At 36.7% G+C, this 18,575-nt stretch overlaps 1 protein-coding gene across 1 annotated transcript; it reads left to right on the top strand.

Annotated features, from left to right (window-relative positions):
• The first annotated feature begins 260 nt into the window (after positions 1 to 260).
• LOC139767234 (ubiquitin-conjugating enzyme E2 J1-like) lies at positions 261 to 18,575 on the top strand. The gene is made up of 5 exons (XM_071696376.1): positions 261 to 418; positions 4,522 to 4,727; positions 5,989 to 6,179; positions 7,257 to 7,383; positions 10,157 to 18,575. Exons 1-5 carry the CDS (start codon positions 388 to 390, stop codon positions 10,607 to 10,609), a joined length of 1,008 nt encoding a protein of 335 aa, XP_071552477.1. The 5' UTR covers positions 261 to 387; the 3' UTR covers positions 10,610 to 18,575.

Here is an 18,575-nt window from a genome sequence, read left to right as displayed (position 1 = left end):
AGTGTCGTACGACGTGGGTAGAAAAATACTGTTGACTAAAGTTAGCAATAAATGACTTAGTTAGCTACAGAGATGACTTAATTGCGCGTGACAGTTATTGTTGTACGACAGTGATGAAACCTATCAGAGTATCAAGTAATCATTTATGACACAAAGAATCAGTAAGGAAGGTTTTATTAAGTTTGAGTTAGGAAGTTTTCACATACATCTTTATGTCTCAAGAGGGAGGAAGACATCTTCTTGTAACTGTGACGCCGGTGGTAAACACGAGAAGGGTGACGTGTGTTAGTGTGGGAACTATGCAATGCGTGGTCAACATCTCTCGTTAACAACGTATTTCTCTAGTTTTTCTGCATTCTCAGCTATATCGTGAACAGTCAAGAAGAAATGGAGGCCTCTTACAACTCGAGATGTCCAGGTAAATGTAATTAAGGGTTAGATAGCTTGGTGAACATGACTTGATGTTACGGGTCTGGTCTCATTGTACAGGCTTCAGGATTAATGAAAGAGACAGAGAAATTTATCCTTTGATAGTGACTTGATGGATTTGAGTGATGTGTGGAGTTTTCAACGTTGGTTTATATTGCAAATATTGAATTAGTACTCCCTACAAATTTTTTTTGAAGAATGTATAGAAATGAATTACAGTTTACCGTAGGGATTAGACCTGACTCCTCTTGTTAAACGTAAGTGTGGTTTATATTATCGATGCTGTGGTTTTGCGTATGGTTGTGTTTCAGATATTATTGCTGATGATTCAGTTTTTGTCAAAAGTAATTTGGCAAAAGAGAGAAGGACTATAAAGTGGAAGGAAAGTGCTGGGTCAGACAATGAGATTTAGAAGACCTAACTTGATCTAGATAGGTCCTTGTGTGAGTTGTTCATAATATGGGAACTGAACGGTCATACCTCAGCATGTTCACTTTAAAGAAAATCTGAGCCTGAGCAAAATCAGGTGATTCTGCCTTATTTTAACGGACGTGCACTTTTTTCGGCATTGAGCACAAGAGAGAGTTATCTTAATGAATCCGTTTCATCTCTTCACATATGCCACAGATGTTAGTTTCGTTTTTACTACGTGATGGTCAAATCAAAGTTTTAAGTGCAGTTTACAGTCTCTACCATGGGTGCCTGCAGAAAATATTTTTGGGAAGCAAAATGTATTTGTAGATCAGGTTTTACAATGTAAGTCAACAGATTTGTGTTATGTGTGCTTTATTGTAAACATGAATTGAGTTTTGATAAGAATGACTAAAAATGATTAGCTTGATTCCAGATAAATAACTATGACCAGGAATTTAGTATGTGCAATATCTTTTGAAATGGTAAGGGGACAAATGGCTGATTACCAGGATGAAAGGAAGAGATACAATACCAGCATGTTTGTCATCAGTAAGTAATATCGAATCTTTGCACTTTCACCTTACAGATTTACAGAGAAAATCTTGTATCTAACATCTTGGAAATGAGTTAATTTTCAAGAACTTCAGAATCAGAAAAGTAGGGGTTACTGTACAAGGGAAAGGAGAAGATTTAATTTTGAATTTTAGACTGATACACTGCCGTTTACTTGCTTGAAATAGCAATATATATCTAATTAATTGTAAAGTATGATACTATACTCTCAGGTTATTTGGCTTGAGATCATCTTCCAAATTACAAATAAAAAAGGATTGACTTGTACATGGTAAGGGTATTATGTGGTAAGCTATATCCATACAATGCAATTTGTACTAAAATTTTTCAGGATGAAACAGTCTTCACATCCAGTTTTTAATGATATTTATATAGATGGTATCATAAATTCATAATTGAATGCAAGTGTTATTTTCTTGGTGACATCTTAACATTTCTGTTGGATATTGAGATATCATGAACAAGAAATTGCACAAAAGAGTGATCAAAGTCTTAAAGCTGGACAGTGAATTTCTTCTTAACATAGAAAGAGGTTTTGACTGAACTATTTACTTAAGTGGAGGGAGAGATATTGAAACTTTATGTAAGTGGAGGGAAAGATATTGAAACTATTTACATAAGTGGAGGGAAAGTTATTAAACTAAGGACTGAGGTTGATAAAAGTGCATGGATTAAGACCAAAAATATACATAGTGCACATCTTCATACACAGTTTATTTTTTGAGTTATTAGCACTGTTGCCTTGCCGGCAAGGCAGCAGGTTTGGATGGTATTGCAGTGGAATTTATTAAAAAAGGGGGTGACTGTATTGTTGACTGGTTGGTAAGGTTATTTAATGTATGTATGACTCATGGTGAGGTGCCTGAGGATTGGCGGAATGCGTGCATAGTGCCATTGTACAAAGGCAAAGGGGATAAGAGTGAGTGCTCAAATTACAGAGGTATAAGTTTGTTGAGCATTCCTGGTAAATTATATGGGAGGGTATTGATTGAGAGGGTGAAGGCATGTACAGAGCATCAGATTGGGGAAGAGCAGTGCGGTTTCAGAAGTGGTAGAGGATGTGTGGATCAGGTGTTTGCTTTGAAGAATGTATGTGAGAAATACTTAGAAAAGCAAATGGATTTGTATGTAGCATTTATGGATCTGGAGAAGGCATATGATAGAGTTGATAGAGATGCTCTGTGGAAGGTATTAAGAATATATGGTGTGGGAGGCAAGTTGTTAGAAGCAGTGAAAAGTTTTTATCGAGGATGTAAGGCATGTGTACGTGTAGGAAGAGAGGAAAGTGATTGGTTCTCAGTGAATGTAGGTTTGCGGCAGGGGTGTGTGATGTCTCCATGGTTGTTTAATTTGTTTATGGATGGGGTTGTTAGGGAGGTAAATGCAAGAGTCCTGGAAAGAGGGGCAAGTATGAAGTCTGTTGGGGATGAGAGAGCCTGGGAAGTGAGTCAGTTGTTGTTCGCTGATGATACAGCGCTGGTGGCTGATTCATGTGAGAAACTGCAGAAGCTGGTGACTGAGTTTGGTAAAGTGTGTGGAAGAAGAAAGTTAAGAGTAAATGTGAATAAGAGCAAGGTTATTAGGTACAGTAGGGTTGAGGGTCAAGTCAATTGGGAGGTAAGTTTGAATGGAGAAAAACTGGAGGAAGTGAAGTGTTTTAGATATCTGGGAGTGGATCTGTCAGCGGATGGAACCATGGAAGCGGAAGTGGATCATAGGGTGGGGGAGGGGGCGAAAATTTTGGGAGCCTTGAAAAATGTGTGGAAGTCGAGAACATTATCTCGGAAAGCAAAAATGGGTATGTTTGAAGGAATAGTGGTTCCAACAATGTTGTATGGTTGCGAGGCGTGGGCTATGGATAGAGTTGTGCGCAGGAGGATGGATGTGCTGGAAATGAGATGTTTGAGGACAATGTGTGGTGTGAGGTGGTTTGATCGAGTAAGTAACGTAAGGGTAAGAGAGATGTGTGGAAATAAAAAGAGCGTGGTTGAGAGAGCAGAAGAGGGTGTTTTGAAATGGTTTGGGCACATGGAGAGAATGAGTGAGGAAAGATTGACCAAGAGGATATATGTGTCGGAGGTGGAGGGAACGAGGAGAAGAGGGAGACCAAATTGGAGGTGGAAAGATGGAGTGAAAAAGATTTTGTGTGATCGGGGCCTGAACATGCAGGAGGGTGTAAGGAGGGCAAGGAATAGAGTGAATTGGAGCGATGTGGTATACAGGGGTTGACGTGCTGTCAGTGGAGTGAATCAAGGCATGTGAGGCGTCTGGGGTGGACCATGGAAAGCTGTGTAGGTATGTATACACGTGTGTGGACATGTGTATGTACATGTGTATGGGGGGGGGTTGGGCCATTTCTTTCGTCTGTTTCCTTGCGCTACCTCGCAGACGCGGGAGACAGCGACAAAGTATAAAAAAAAAAAAAAAAAAAAAAAAAAAAAAAATTAGCACTGTGGTTCCCTTGGTTATAACCTTAGCATTGCAGATATGTATTGAATTTTGAATAGTGTGACTCGAATAATTGACATAAGGACCTGACTTACTCATCATCACTTTGGTTCTGATACAATAAATATTTGGATGTAGGCCTTGAGTTGACAGAAGATTGCCTTAATGCCTCTCTCTATCAATATATTTTGGTGTAATCTACTCCTCAAACATAACAGCACAAGCCAGACCTCTGCACTATTTGATTACCTATATTTTTTGCTAGATTCTGACTTGAAATCATAATTCAGCTGTATTTGCAGGTGTCTTTTTGCTATATTGAAGGCATAGAATTTCGAATCCATATATTTTGTAACTCCCTCAGCCTGTTGTAGTTTGGAACTCTGCAGCCTGCACATTTCTAGACCTTGATGCTGCCCCAAACTCCTAGCTAATTTGCTGACACAAGTTACAGTGCTAACAACCCTATCATGATGCAGCTTCTTTACCTGCTGTGGTCCTATTCCTTCTAAGTTTAGGGCAGTCTAGACCACTTGGTACTGTCCCTATAGCTTCCCAGATCTGGCTAAATTTCTCTGGTAGATTAGATCATAAACCTTCCTTGTGTATTGATTGTAGAGGAGCTTCATTTTATGTGATTCTGTTTCTTCCACACAGCTGTGAAGCGGCTGTTTCGGGAAGCAAAGGAGCTACATGAAGCCGCAGAGGAGTATTTTGCCCAGCCTTTGGATGATAATCTTTTTGAGTGGCATTTCACTGTCAGGGGTCCTGCTGACTCAGAGTTTGATGGGGGTGTTTATCATGGCCGGATTATAATGCCTGCTGATTACCCTATGAAGCCTCCAAATATTATATTTTTGACGGTAAGATAATATTTCAAGTTTGACTTTTTACACTTTTTTGAGCAGCTAAAATTATTTCCAAATGAGGCTTAATGAGGAGAATAACACCTTTCATCCTCTCCATTTTTTGGAGGGACTCGTAAGCAGTTCATACCTGACAGTATTTTGACATAATATTTTAAACATAGCATGGTAGGGTGTTTTTAATGAAGAGTGTCAGGAAGCAAGGTCAATACATTAATGATAATGCTGAATTAGTTTTTATAGTATTCAGTTTATGATATATGAAACTGAGCAGTGACTAACTTCAGGGAGCTCCCTATTAATTATTTAGATCTTCTGCATACCTCTCTAAACATATTGGAGAACTGCATGCATGCTAGACCGAGACCCCCTATAAAAATGCATTTGCTCCAAGGGTTTACCTCATATATATATGGTCACACATAGAGATGTATTTGTTTCAAGGCTATAAGAATAGAACCAACTATCTGACTAATCTACTATCCACTCATCCTGTATACAAGCAGTGTGTTGCAAGCATTTAGGATGAATGGATATTCATTTAGTCAAATAGCTGGTTCTTTTCTTAAACTTGATGGCTTGGTCAGTAATGATTCCACCTCAGTGGTTGGAGTTTATGGCTCACTGGTGGAGTTGTTACTGTTATGCATCTTGTGTTCTTTTTTTCATAACTTGAGGAACAGTCTGTCTGCCAAACCTTTTGTATTTTTCAACCATCTTTGACAAAGTTTTTATGCTTGTTTTGATGTCCCTGTTCTTAATAGGCCTTTTATCCTCCTCCTAAAAATAAAGGTTCACCAGATCTCAATACTCATTAATAATGACCCTCATTTGCTTGTCAGATTCCCACTTCTTGCTTTGTTCCACTTTTCACCAGATCCCTGCACTCATTAAGACGAACCCTTCCTTTACTTGTCAGATTTCCATAACTTACTTAAGTACATGTGTTTGCAAGAGCACCTCTGATTGTGAAGCTTTATCCTTCCACCAGGTTTTCTGTTACTAGGCTATCTTTATCTTTTTACTTGCAGATTCGAGTTTTATGTGAACAGACAAAATGTTTGCTCCTTTGTCTTGCTAAAGTAAAATGGATGAAAGAGTTTAAGATAATTCACATTTAGTCTTTCTGTTTCCAGTGCTGTATTGTTACATTGTCCTTTTCATTTGCCAACAACTCTTTCCCCTATGTATGCATTGTGCAAGCTTGTCACTTAATTCTAAACATATTTTCATAACTCAATTTATTTTACCTCTTCAGCCCAATGGACGGTTTGAGACCAGTAAAAAGATCTGCCTCAGTATATCAGGCCACCATCCAGAGACCTGGCAACCATCCTGGAGTATTCGCACAGCACTCTTGGCTATCATTGGGTTTATGCCTACTCCTGCTAATGGCACCATTGGCTCATTAGACTATACTGCTAGCGAACGGGCCAAATTGGCTAAAAAGTAAGAGTTTTATTAAGTGAAGTTTCCCAGTATTACAGCTAAAGAAATAGCATACTTTTGTGTTTCCATACTTTTGTGGTGGGTATGCTTGATACCTGGAATACTTCCAAAGAATTGAATATTGTTAGGGAGGGGAGCTATGCCCATAGTGTAGGTGTATAGGAAGATTGCTGTATTTCAGATTTATATTGGAATACTGTATATAGTCACAAAACGATAGATAAAATTTTATGCTGATGAACTTGATTTGAGAATGATCTGTACATTGCCACAAAAAGTTTGCAGTTATATCATGGTATGACAAGTGATCACTATTGTCTGTCATCTGGAAACAAGTAGTTTTTGTGCTATAACTTTAGTTTCTGCTGACATTGTTGTAAAGTTTTAAGACAGTGATACTTGTATTAAAATGCAGGCCAATAGATGGTTGCAAAAAGTTTTTGTTGTATTATGGTGTGACAGTGACTTTGTAGTCTGTCATCTACCGCCTGTAAGCAATATATGTAAATATATGACATCAGATTTTCTTGGTGACATCGTAACATTTCTATTGGATATTGAGATATCATGAACAAGAAATTGCACAGTTAGCTTCTTTGCTCTAATTTTCCATTGATTGATTGTTATGAAATTTTGGGATAGTGGCTCTTGTATCAGAATTTAGGCCATGGTCAGTTTTGGGGGATGTGGCCTTTTATGTTTCTAAAAAAGTGTTAAAAAGGTGCATTTTTCAAAGTTTAAGAGTAAGGTTGAAGTATATTTTATGTATCATTTTGAATAGTAGAAGTTGGAGTTGTTGTTTATAAGGATCATAGCCCTTATGATAACAAATAAGGGGCCAAAAAGGAGCCTGCTCTCAAGCATGCACAAAAGTAAGGTTATAACATGATTTGTCTTTGATGGCAAGTTGCTTTATTTAAATAAGATAATGTATAATCTTTCCAAGTAGCCTTTAAAGCATGTTGTGTTATTTTTTAATTAGGATGAATGCTTTAGAATACTGAACTAAAGATATTTATTTGAAGTTAGGTATTTTTGATTTTGTAGATATCTTTCCATCATGTTTCATATCTTCAGGTCTTTGGAGTATCAGTGTCCACAGTGTGGGTGTGTAAGTGCCCTGCTCAAGGAGAGAACAAGTGATAATAAAGAGCTTCAGGAGGAAGCCCGAGAGGTTATGGGTAAAGTTACTGTTACAGTCAAGGTTAGATGTATTTATTTTCTGTTTGAATTTGAATCACATTTGCTTTTCAATCCTAAACAGGGAGAGTGTATGTACTGTACACTTCCTATACTTGCAGTTGCAGACCATCCTCATACCTTCAGGTATCATAGACCTAATTTTGAAACATTTTCCGAAGATATGTACTTACTCTTTTAGCTGCTGTACAAAGGAAGTAGACAATGCTTAGTAGTGTGAAAAGAATAAGTTGGTTGAGCAGATTCATTTTAAGGAAAGAAGTAAGGACATATGAAAAGATAAGAGGAATCTAGAAAATATAGAGAAGTGGGAAAATATCAACTTTTGAAAAGTAATATATAAAGTTTAAGGAAAATAGGAAATAATGTTGTAAGGCCTTAAAGCATTCATTGTTTTTTCCTTTGTTTCACATATACTGTCAGTACTTTATTTTCGTAGAAAAATGAAGTTTTGCCCAGTATATTTCAAGAAGAAAAATGATTACCTCATACCTGGGGAAGTGTATGAGAAAAATCGTGTTTAGAGCTTGAAGATTTTTTTTTTCACAAAGGTTAGAGGATGTGTTGATACAATTTTCTCACAGCAAGATGGTAGCTTAAAACTATGTAGGTGAAAGATAGAAATTGCATGCAGTTTTCATGGACTAGAAAATGCATGTGACAGACTGAAATACATTGTGGGAGGTACTAGTAAATGTATGGTTCAGGAGAAAAGTTGTCAGATGCAGCAAGATCAACTCTCTGTCTATCTGTATTTCTGATGCCCATTCACCCCGGGAACTCCCTTACCCATGTGCATTTATTCCTCCCTCGCATTTGATAGAAATAGGAAAGTATGTGTAAAAGTAGATTTTGAGGTAGTTAAAAGTTTAGACATAAACATGGTGGTAAGATGACTGTGATGTCACATTTGCTTAAACACATATATGGATGGAAAAATGAGAGTTGAAAGTAAGAATTGATAGTGAGGGTGCAAAGCTTGAGTTGGATAGGAAGACATGGTCATTCTGGACTAACTTATTTGAGGAAAATTTTATTTTGCTTGGTAAGAGTGATGAGAATTTAGACATGGTGAACATGTATTATCTGGTGCAAATGAAAAGAAGGATACGTGGAGTTTTTATCTTGAACAAACATAAAAGAAAATGATACTGAAGTGCCATCTTTGGAGATTAGACACTAAGGTCCTGATATGAAACCAAATTAGAGAGACGAGAGCAATGTTGAGTAGGTCTGCAATGTGAAAATGTGAACAAGTTTGTGATATGGGGATTACTTGCAGGGAGGTGCTATCTCATTGCTTCATTGTGACATTGGCTTGTTCATGTTGTTGCAGCGTTGTTGGGTTCTAATAAATGAGAATTAGGTAGATATCATAATGGTCGAGAGAGGGTGAAATCTTGGTGGATACTCCCAAATCTGGAGGTATAAAACTTGTAGCCATTTGTCGGAAAGTGTTCTCCCAATTAACCAGGGGTTCTATTTGGGGGTTAAAGAAATATCCACGTATCTTTGCCTTTTACGGAGAATGATATTTTTTTCAGTTAAAAAAAAATTCATTTTATCTCTATCCAGGGTGTCATTTATGGAATAAGAGAACATACAGGGATGGAAGGAGGGATACAGGAAAAAAAAAACACTTATTAACAAGTGATTGAAGAGACGTTTTGTGGACAAAAACTTTTGCCTTTCTAAAGGGTAGATAAGGGTGTAATAGGGGATAATATGGTTGGAAGTTTGATAGATAAGCCCATTTATCTTGAATTTCAATAAGTGTCCCTCAGTGTCCACAGAGCAATGGGGGAAATTGCAATCAAGTGTTGAAAAAAGTATTATTATTATTATTATGTAACTCTAAAGACCCATTCTTTAGGGTATCCTGCAGCTTCAAGGCTTCAGTACAATCACTAGCAGGGAAAGGATGGATCCTTGGGAATGAAAAATTCTTCAGTATTACTGTACTTTGGTGATATAACCTTACCAAAGATGACTTCCCATGTTTAGTCACAAGCATGCGGAATTGGGTGATGCTTAAAGTAGAAAATTAAAATCTTTTATGTATTCTATTACAGTTTGACAAAGAAGAAAATGCTGTGGAATGAGAAGTTGAATTCTTTAGTGAACATTCAGAAAGCTGGTGAAGGAATCTTGTAAAGTCATGAATCTTAAAATTTTGATGAACATGACAAGAGCAGAGTGAACAAATATTTTGTAAGGGTGAATGAGAATTTAATGGAGAATGTTGAATTACATTGAAGAAGTGAGAACTAGAGGAAAGAGCTCCTTGTGAAAAAATGAATAAAAAAAATGATGTGCCCAACATGAATGGAAGTCGTCAGCAGAAGCCTATACTTAATTATGTATCTAGCATTGCTGGATCATATTTGATTTTCAGGATTGTTGCTAAGGTTATCTTTTTCATTAGATTAGGTTATGAAAGCATTCATGTTGATCTGATAAAGCTTTTTGTTTATGATACAGTAGTATATGTAGTGTTTGAAGAAGGTTCACTTAGGGTTCGCTTAATTGAAATGAGCAAGATGGATTTGGTTCAGGAGACTGATAAGATAATATAATGTAATTTTGTCTTTTTCAAATACTGAAAGAGGAAGATGATGTTTATTGCAGAATATCATTCGATAAAAATCGAGTAAAGATTTTTATAGCAACCCAGTTCCCAAAAGCTGTTATTGAATTACTTATTTGTAGGTTTATTTATTGTGTTGACTTTGTGAATATATTTGAAGCGTAATAATATATTAAGAATTTTCTTGTAGGCGGAAAGTAAAGAAGGAAATGAAGGTACTGCAGGAGCTTCGGTAGAATTCGATAGTTTCATCAGCAGCAGCAGTAGCATTGATGACTCTCCAGTTTCAGTCAGTCAAGCCAACGAGGAGATATCTGTTAAGACTGACTTAAGCTCCCCCTCTGAGCCATCATTTAATAAAGGCACTGAGTCAAATACACCTCAGGCAACCAGTCAGGCAACTCTTCCTGGTAACAGTGCTCCCAGCAGTTCTTCACAAGTACCTACAGTTGACCAGACACCTGAGATACTGATGGAAGGTGTTGCTACACATAATCATGTCAGGGATCCTGTTTCAAATCCAGGATATTTGTATAATTTGGTGTTATCATCTGCCATTTTTTTGTTCATTGGGCTTGTTGTGCGTAGAATATTCCTTTTGGAAGGAGACACTTCAGAGGAGCTCGATGATGTTCTTCTCTGATATGGATGAATTGTATCTTTGTGATGTATCCCCTTCACAGATACTTATAGAGGTTGTATATCCTATGATATTTGCATTATAATTTTGTATATAGTATGTCACTTTCCTTCATGACACTTACCTCTCTCTCCACCCTTTGGTTCCCTAACCTTTACAGAAATGCAGTATTTAGTAGCAGTACTGTACTGCTATGTTATATGATTAAGTGATTTGTTAGAGACAGTTGATATTCTTTATATTATATATTTCTACATCCTGGTCAGTCAGTACTTATGTTTATTATGTAAATCTCTTTAGACCAATACATTGTGCTGCATTCCACTATTTTGAGATACAAAATAATATATTAATTTGTGAACATGACATGTTTGGGGTAAATGCTAGGGTTGAAATTATGATAGTCATTAATGCTTATTTTTGTGAGAACTTTAGAAGAACTACAGTAATTAAACATATGGTCATACATGAAGCCTAATGATTTAATTTTATTAAAATCAGTGAACATATTCAAATGAAAGTGTTTTGGTATAGGTATTGTACTTGAAGTTGCAAATGAAGATGTATGTCATAAAGATGGCTTTCTGTTGAAGCTTTTTTCTAATGAGAAGAGTGTTTGAATAACACTAATTAATCAGAAGGTGAATGATACAAAAGTTTCTCTCTGATTTATTTTGACCTTGCTCCATAATTTGTTTTCCATACACCTGTCATTAGTACATCATTTAGTGTGAACAGAAGGCAACTGCCTTACTTTTTTGCTTATGCACATAAAAAGATGCCAGTCAAGGGCATGATGTCTGCATAAATATCAGGTATAAAAGGGAGAAATGATAGTCACCCAATTTTCATATGTTGATGAACTGATCTCTTTATTAAAAACATCGAAGGAGCCTGAGAAACAGGAGATGATAAAGAGTTCCACAGTTTAGTTATGGCAGGAAAAAAGATAACATATAACTTAAGCATAGAATTCTTCAGTGTTTGATTTAGATATTGTTTTAACGTTTATAGTTGTTGCATAACTGTGTTGTTTGAAGAAGCTTCTGCTTAGCTGCCAACCATTTAACTTGACTCAGGATATGATTGATCTATATTGTTATAGATACAAAAAAATGCTTGTAATATTACATTGGTACAAAAATGTATTAATATGATTGTGAACAGAGAAAGTAAGTTATTTTAGGTCTAAGAAACATTAGTGAGGCGAATGTATTAAGCTTATCTCAGTAAGTTTGCAGTTACTGAGCTAATATTAGAATGTTGTTTAACTAAGGACAAAGCAATATTATGATTTATTCAGGTAGCCTAATAACTTATGAATCTAGTAATATAGTTCAAGTGGTATAGGAGATTGCAAGTATGCTTCGGGTAATAAGGCATCTCCAACTTTTTTGCCAGCCTTTGGTGTTGGAGCCGGTTGCCCCACTTCCAGAAAAGTATTTCCCAGAAAAAAGTGTGTGCTAACACATGATCCATCACTCTAAATGGAAAATGATTTAAAGATGATCGACAGAATTCAGCCTAAAGGGTAAACTGTGAAGGCAAAATTCAGGGTAGCTGAAGTTTGTATTTAATGCTTAACATATGTTAAATATGATCTTGTGATTTTCTTCAAATTTTGTGTTCAGAAGGGTCATTTGAACATCTTTTCCCCTTGTTTTATTCTTTACCTCATTTTTTAATTACCAACATATTCTGCTCTCTCTCTCTCTCTCTCTCTCTCTCTCTCTCTCTCTCTCTCTCTCTCTCTCTCTCTCTCTCTCTCTCTCTCTCTCTCTCTCTCACCCCTTCAGGATTTAGATTTTGAAAAATCTACAATATTTGACCTTATGAGTAATTTTGCCTCCACAGACCCTGGCTAGAATTATTAGTCATAAGGATTCCCTCCAAGGGTACGTCATAGTGAGTAGCTTTTATTATATGATCACTCCATTATCAGTTTCTTTGAAAATTTTTTTTGTAAGTCTGTGTGTTATGTATATGAGCACAGTCAAGATTGTAACATTGCACACTTACTTTTCTTAAATACACGCTTCCATCTGTCTTTTTATGTATTTTTATCTTGGTAATCTGCACTTCCAACCCTCCTTAATTCACCGTATTAATAAGATGTAAATAGTGCTTCTTTAGTTAATTATTGTCGTTATAGGCTTTTCATACTTCCTAACCATTTCATCTTCCACCTTCTTGACCACTCCCCTCATAACACAGATATCATTTTCTGCTTCTAGATATTTTATTCCAGTGGGTATCCATGCCTACATATATTCATATCAGAATAAGATATGCATTTTATTTTATTTTTTATTTTTTTTTTACCGTAAAACATTGTTGGAACTACTATTCCTTCAAACATACCCATTTTTACTCTCCAAGATAACGTTCTCTCCTTCCACACATTCTTCAACGCTCCCAGTACCTTCGCCTCCAACCCCACCCTGTGACTCGCTTCAGTTTCCATGGTTCCATCCGCTGTTAAGTCCACTCCCAAATATCTAAAACACTTCTCTTTTTCCAGTTTTTCTCCATTCAGACTTACATCCCTATTAACTTGTCCCTCAACCCTACTGAACCTAATAACCTTGCTCTTATTCACATTTACAGCTGCTAGAGCTGTGTCATTGGTGAACAAGAACTGACTCGCTTCCCAGGCCCTCTCATCCACAACAGACTGCATACTCTCCCCTTTCTCCAAAACTCTTGCAAGTACCTCCCTAACCACCCCATCCATAAACAAATTGAACAACCATGGGGACATCACACACCCCAGCCTCAAACTGACATTCACTGGGAACCAGTCACTCTCATCTCATACACATGCCTTACATCCTTGGTAAAAACTTTTCACTGCTTCTAGCAGCTTACCTCCCCCACCATACACTATTAAAACCTTCCACAAAGCATCTCTATCAACCCTATCATATGCCTTCTCTAGATCTGTAAATGCAACATATAAATCCATCTGTTTTAGTAAGTATTTCTCACATACATTCTTCAAGCAAACACGTGATCCACACATCTTCTCCCACTTTTGAAACCACATTGTTCTTCCCTAGTCTGATGCTCCATACCTGCCTTCACCTTTTCAATCAATACCCTTCCATATGATTTTCCAGGAATACTCAGCAAACTTATGCCTCTTTAGTTTGAACACTCACCTTTATCCCCCTTGCCTTTGTACAGTGGCACTATGCATGCATTCCGCCAATCCTTAGGCACTTCACCATGGTCCATACGTACATTGAATATCAACAACACAGTCACCCCCTTTTTTGATAAATTCCACTGCAATGCCATCCAAACCAGACTTCATCTGCAAAGCTTTCACTATCTCTTCTCTCTTAACCAAACCATTCTCCCTGACCCTTTCACTTTGTACACCACCCCAACCAAAACACTGTATGTCTGCCACCTTATTATCAAACACATTCAACAGACCTTCAAAATACTTCATCTCACTTTTTTCACTACTTGTTATCACCTCTCCACTTGCGCCCTTCACTGATGTTCCCATATATATATTACTTCACTTAATCTCTGTTAACTGTTGTTTTAATAGAAGTAAGGTATAATCAGGAAGTATATATTTATGCGTTAGAGTGCCCTAAAGGTAAAAGGTAAATCTCTATCCATACATTTACGTTAAGTAACATCATTATTTGCAGTTTGCATTGTTCATTTGTTTAGACATTAACTAAGTCAAGAGTGAGTGTTATCCATAATGAAAAATGGGTAAAAAGTGGCAACAAGGTTTAGTGAAAGCAAGACCTAGGAATTTATTTTGTTGACGAAGTCTTCTTCAAGAGATAATAAGACATCATGAAAGATACACGAGTTTATTCACAGAACCCATGGATCAAAGAACTGATTGCAGTGATGTTTCCATCTATCTATATCTTTGATGCCTGTTCCCTCCAGGTACTCCCTTCAAGTAGTGACCATGGCAAAAGAGTCTCCACTTATCCCTCTTCTTACATGCCTCCCTTGCATATACCATTCCATGCATTCTTCCACTATTTATCTCCAGTATTTCTACACCCTTTTATCCCATGTCACATGTGGTCTTCCACTCACACCAAGCCTTTTAATGGTACTATCTTACACTTATAAACTTACTGTCTTGCATTCTTTCCACATGCCCAAACCACCTCAAAGTATTACATTTCACACATTCTACCACTCCACAATTCACCCTTTGCATTCCCTGCCATACCACATCTCTCGTACACCCTTTCAATTCTTTCATTCCATCTAGTCACCACATGCTCTTCTCAAATAGCTCATTTCCACAGTCTGGAGGTTGGTAGGACTATGCTGTCTCTTAATCCTCTCTTCACTTCCATACTTACACCTCTACCCTTTATTATTTTATAAAAGAACCCACTGACTCCTCTACCTTGTACTGCTCTCTCCTTTATCTCTCCTTTCATATCACCACACTTACCCAAGATGCTCCTTGATACTAAAATTCTCTCATTTCTTCCAGTCTTTTGGAAGTGTTTTGTTGTGAACAAGTATCATTGCTAAAAGCTTCATTTAACATGTGTTATTGTGTAAAAGTGATGCGCTGTAAGAAATTATAACAACGTGAGGGTGCAGACTGTCATAGACTTCCTTTACATCGCATGTAAAGACTGTGGAAAAAATTAGTGAAGCGTTTGGAAATGATACATGGGATGCCACTTCAAGCCATTACTGGCTGATGATGCATACACTCCAGCCGCAGAAAACAGAACAGAAAAATATATTGGTTTGTACATGCCTCGACTGCAGTGAAAGGGGTTAAAAGAGACAACAACAGCAGAGAAGGCAGCTTCACTGGACCAAAACACTGGCAGGAATGCTGCTCTGTCACTGAGGAGTGTGACAAGGAAGTGCCAGGAATGGTTCAATAAAGTAGTGACATCTGTGTGACCAGTTCCATTTGTATATAAGCTTTTGTACTTACGATTATTACCATTTTCCGGAAGACCTTGTCAAAACTAGTTTAGAATAGATTCCTAGCTCTTGCTTTTGGTTTACCATGCTTTTTTTTACCCAAAAGTCAAGAATGCTCTGGCAGTTTTCAGACCCAGGCTCTCAAGATATCAGAACTACTAATGTACTGTACAACAGTGTATAGAAATTAGATAATTTCCTTTAAACATCAGATAATTTAGATTGATTTTGATGAATGTGATCTAGAAAAAGTAGTCTTGAAATAACTATGGAACTTTTTTTTTTTTTTTTTGCTTCAGTCTCCTGCATTTGCGAGGTAGCGCAAGGAAACAGACGAAAGAAATGGCCCAACCCACCCCCATACACATGTATATACATATGTTCACACACGCAAATATACATACCTACACAGCTTTCCATGGTTTACCCCGGACGCTTCACATGCCCTGATTCAATCCACTGACAGCACGTCAACCCCGGTATACCACATCAATCCAATTCACTCTATTCCTTGCCCTCCTTTCACCCTCCTGCATGTTCAGGCCCCGATCACACAAAATCTTTTTCACTCCATCTTTCCACCTCCAATTTGGTCTCCCACTTCTCGTTCCCTCCACCTCCGACACATATATCCTCTTGGTCAATCTTTCCTCACTCATTCTCTCCATGTGCCCAAACCATTTCAAAACACCCTCTTCTGCTCTCTCAACCACACTCTTTTTATTTCCACACATCTCTCTTACCCTTACGTTACTTACTTGATCAAACCACCTCACACCACACATTGTCCTCAAACATCTCATTTCCAGCACATCCATCCTCCTGCGCACAACTCTATCCATAGCCCACGCCTCGCAACCATACAACATTGTTGGAACCACTATTCCTTCAAACTCTTATTAAAAGTAAATTAATCTTGAAAGGAGTATTTCAAGAGATGGTTTTTGTTGCTGACTGAAATTTTAGACATTTGGTATTGTGTATGTTTCTTTATATTTTCTGATCTTGACAGTTCTTATGAAGGGGAAATCTTGACTTTTTATATGTATTAAGGAATATAACATATGTATTTTAAGTTATTGTCACTATGATGACTCAGTGACTGTGAATCCATTCTTGGTTAAAGCTAGTCTGGTACATTTGTTGTTCTCCTTTTTCATGTTCAGTAATCTACCACTGTTATTATCTTGTTGGGTAAATACCAATTTTACCTATAAAAAGCTTTCTTCTAATTGAAGAATTTTTGATTGTTTGGTTTAGTGTATGCATAGTTTCTTCTTTGCTTGGTATCGGATGTATTTTATTTTCATATTTGATGGTAAAATGCATTTTAATATCATTGATTAATTTTTTCAGTACATGATATATATGATATAAATGAATTTTAAGTAATATTGTATTGCTAGCTTGTAGTGTGGTTATACAGCATTCAATATGATATGAAATAGTAAGTGATATGTCCCAAATCTAGGAATCCTTGTGATTCTTTTATCACTAGATTATGAAGATTATTGACTGATGTAATTTTGTTTTGAATAGATGTGATGCTTTACACAACCCATGAGACCATGAGTTGAGCCCATGGCATCAATTGCTGTAGTGTGCACAGAGCAAGTGTAATGGTCATGACAAGTAAGTTGCTGGCAAACTCTTCTTGCCAGGTAGGTTCCTCCGTTACAAAGTCTTTCTTGTTCTTCCAACGGACATGAGTATATTCAACACATACAAACGAAATCTCATCCTAGTAGAAGGACTAATGGACACAGCATAGAAATCACTGTTATAGCTTAAAATATATGCAGATACTAATTATCATGTTGTAGAATAACAAGGACTGCAGTGCTAAACAGTGTGAAAAACAATATAAAAAAGACTATCAAAATATCAGATAAGCTGCATTGTAGTTGCACTGACCAGGAAATGTTAATGTAGTCTCCTTTAGATTTATTGTGAAAAGAGGGGCCATGGCTTTATATGATCTAGTCTTATTTTCAGACCGAGTATTTTTAATGCCTTGTTTCATGTAATGTAAGGTATTATTTTTGATTTCCTAAGATGCAACTTTAACATTCTGAAATGAGGTAGAGCTAATTCATTAGTGCCATGCATTCATTTATTGAACTCACTGCTGTAAATTATCTGAAGGATGGATTGAGGGAGTATATTTATGAGGGTTTCAAAATGTACTGACACTGAAAATACTTTTGTTTGGAAGTGGTTTTTATGGATACATATTTGGTTATGGGAAGAGGATATACTTGAGACTTTGTTAGATAATGATTAATCATCATACCAGTTATACAGTTGGAAGAGCCTTGAACCCAGTTTTTGAGATTGAGTATCTTTGTGGTGCTATCTTTATTTCATTGATATTCATATAATTATTGAGCTCTTAAAGTAGAACATGGGGACTGTTTTTACCCAGTATTTTTTAATGATGAGATGGAAAAGCAGAGGGTAGCAGTACATGATTAAGAATTTGCAGTTGATATACACATATTTAGAGATGTTCAGAGGTGGTTAGGAAAACTTGCATGGTTCACTTTGAAATTGGAAATTTTTATTTATTTTCTAATGGATGTACCTGCTAAAAAGCTTTCAGCACTACTAGCTTTTCTCTTTTGTGTACATTATGGACAGCTATGAATAGGATTAACTCAGAAGTGATTTAAACAGAGGACTAGAAAACTGAATATCCTTATATCTAAACTTTTTGATAGTTTCTAACTTGTGTGCATCATAGAGGCAAGGTACTTAAGCTTGGAAAATGGAAAAAATTAGTGATTTATTTTATGATGAATGTCTTAGTGAATGACATGTTTGCCATTATTCATTAAATGGATAAAGTACATGACTTTCAACTATTCACAGGAAAAAATGGAGTAGACTAAAAAGTTATTTACATTCTTAGAAAAGTTACAGCAAGTGCATGCTAGTAAATCATAATTTATAGATTGTAATAGCATTCATTCTATTAGGAGAATGTATATGTATGTACTTTGTTATTCTTATGAAACTATAGAACATA

Source organism: Panulirus ornatus, chromosome 59 (genome assembly GCF_036320965.1).
Source record: "Panulirus ornatus isolate Po-2019 chromosome 59, ASM3632096v1, whole genome shotgun sequence".
NCBI lineage: Eukaryota > Metazoa > Arthropoda > Malacostraca > Decapoda > Palinuridae > Panulirus > Panulirus ornatus.
This window is presented reverse-complemented; position numbering and strand designations above follow the sequence as displayed.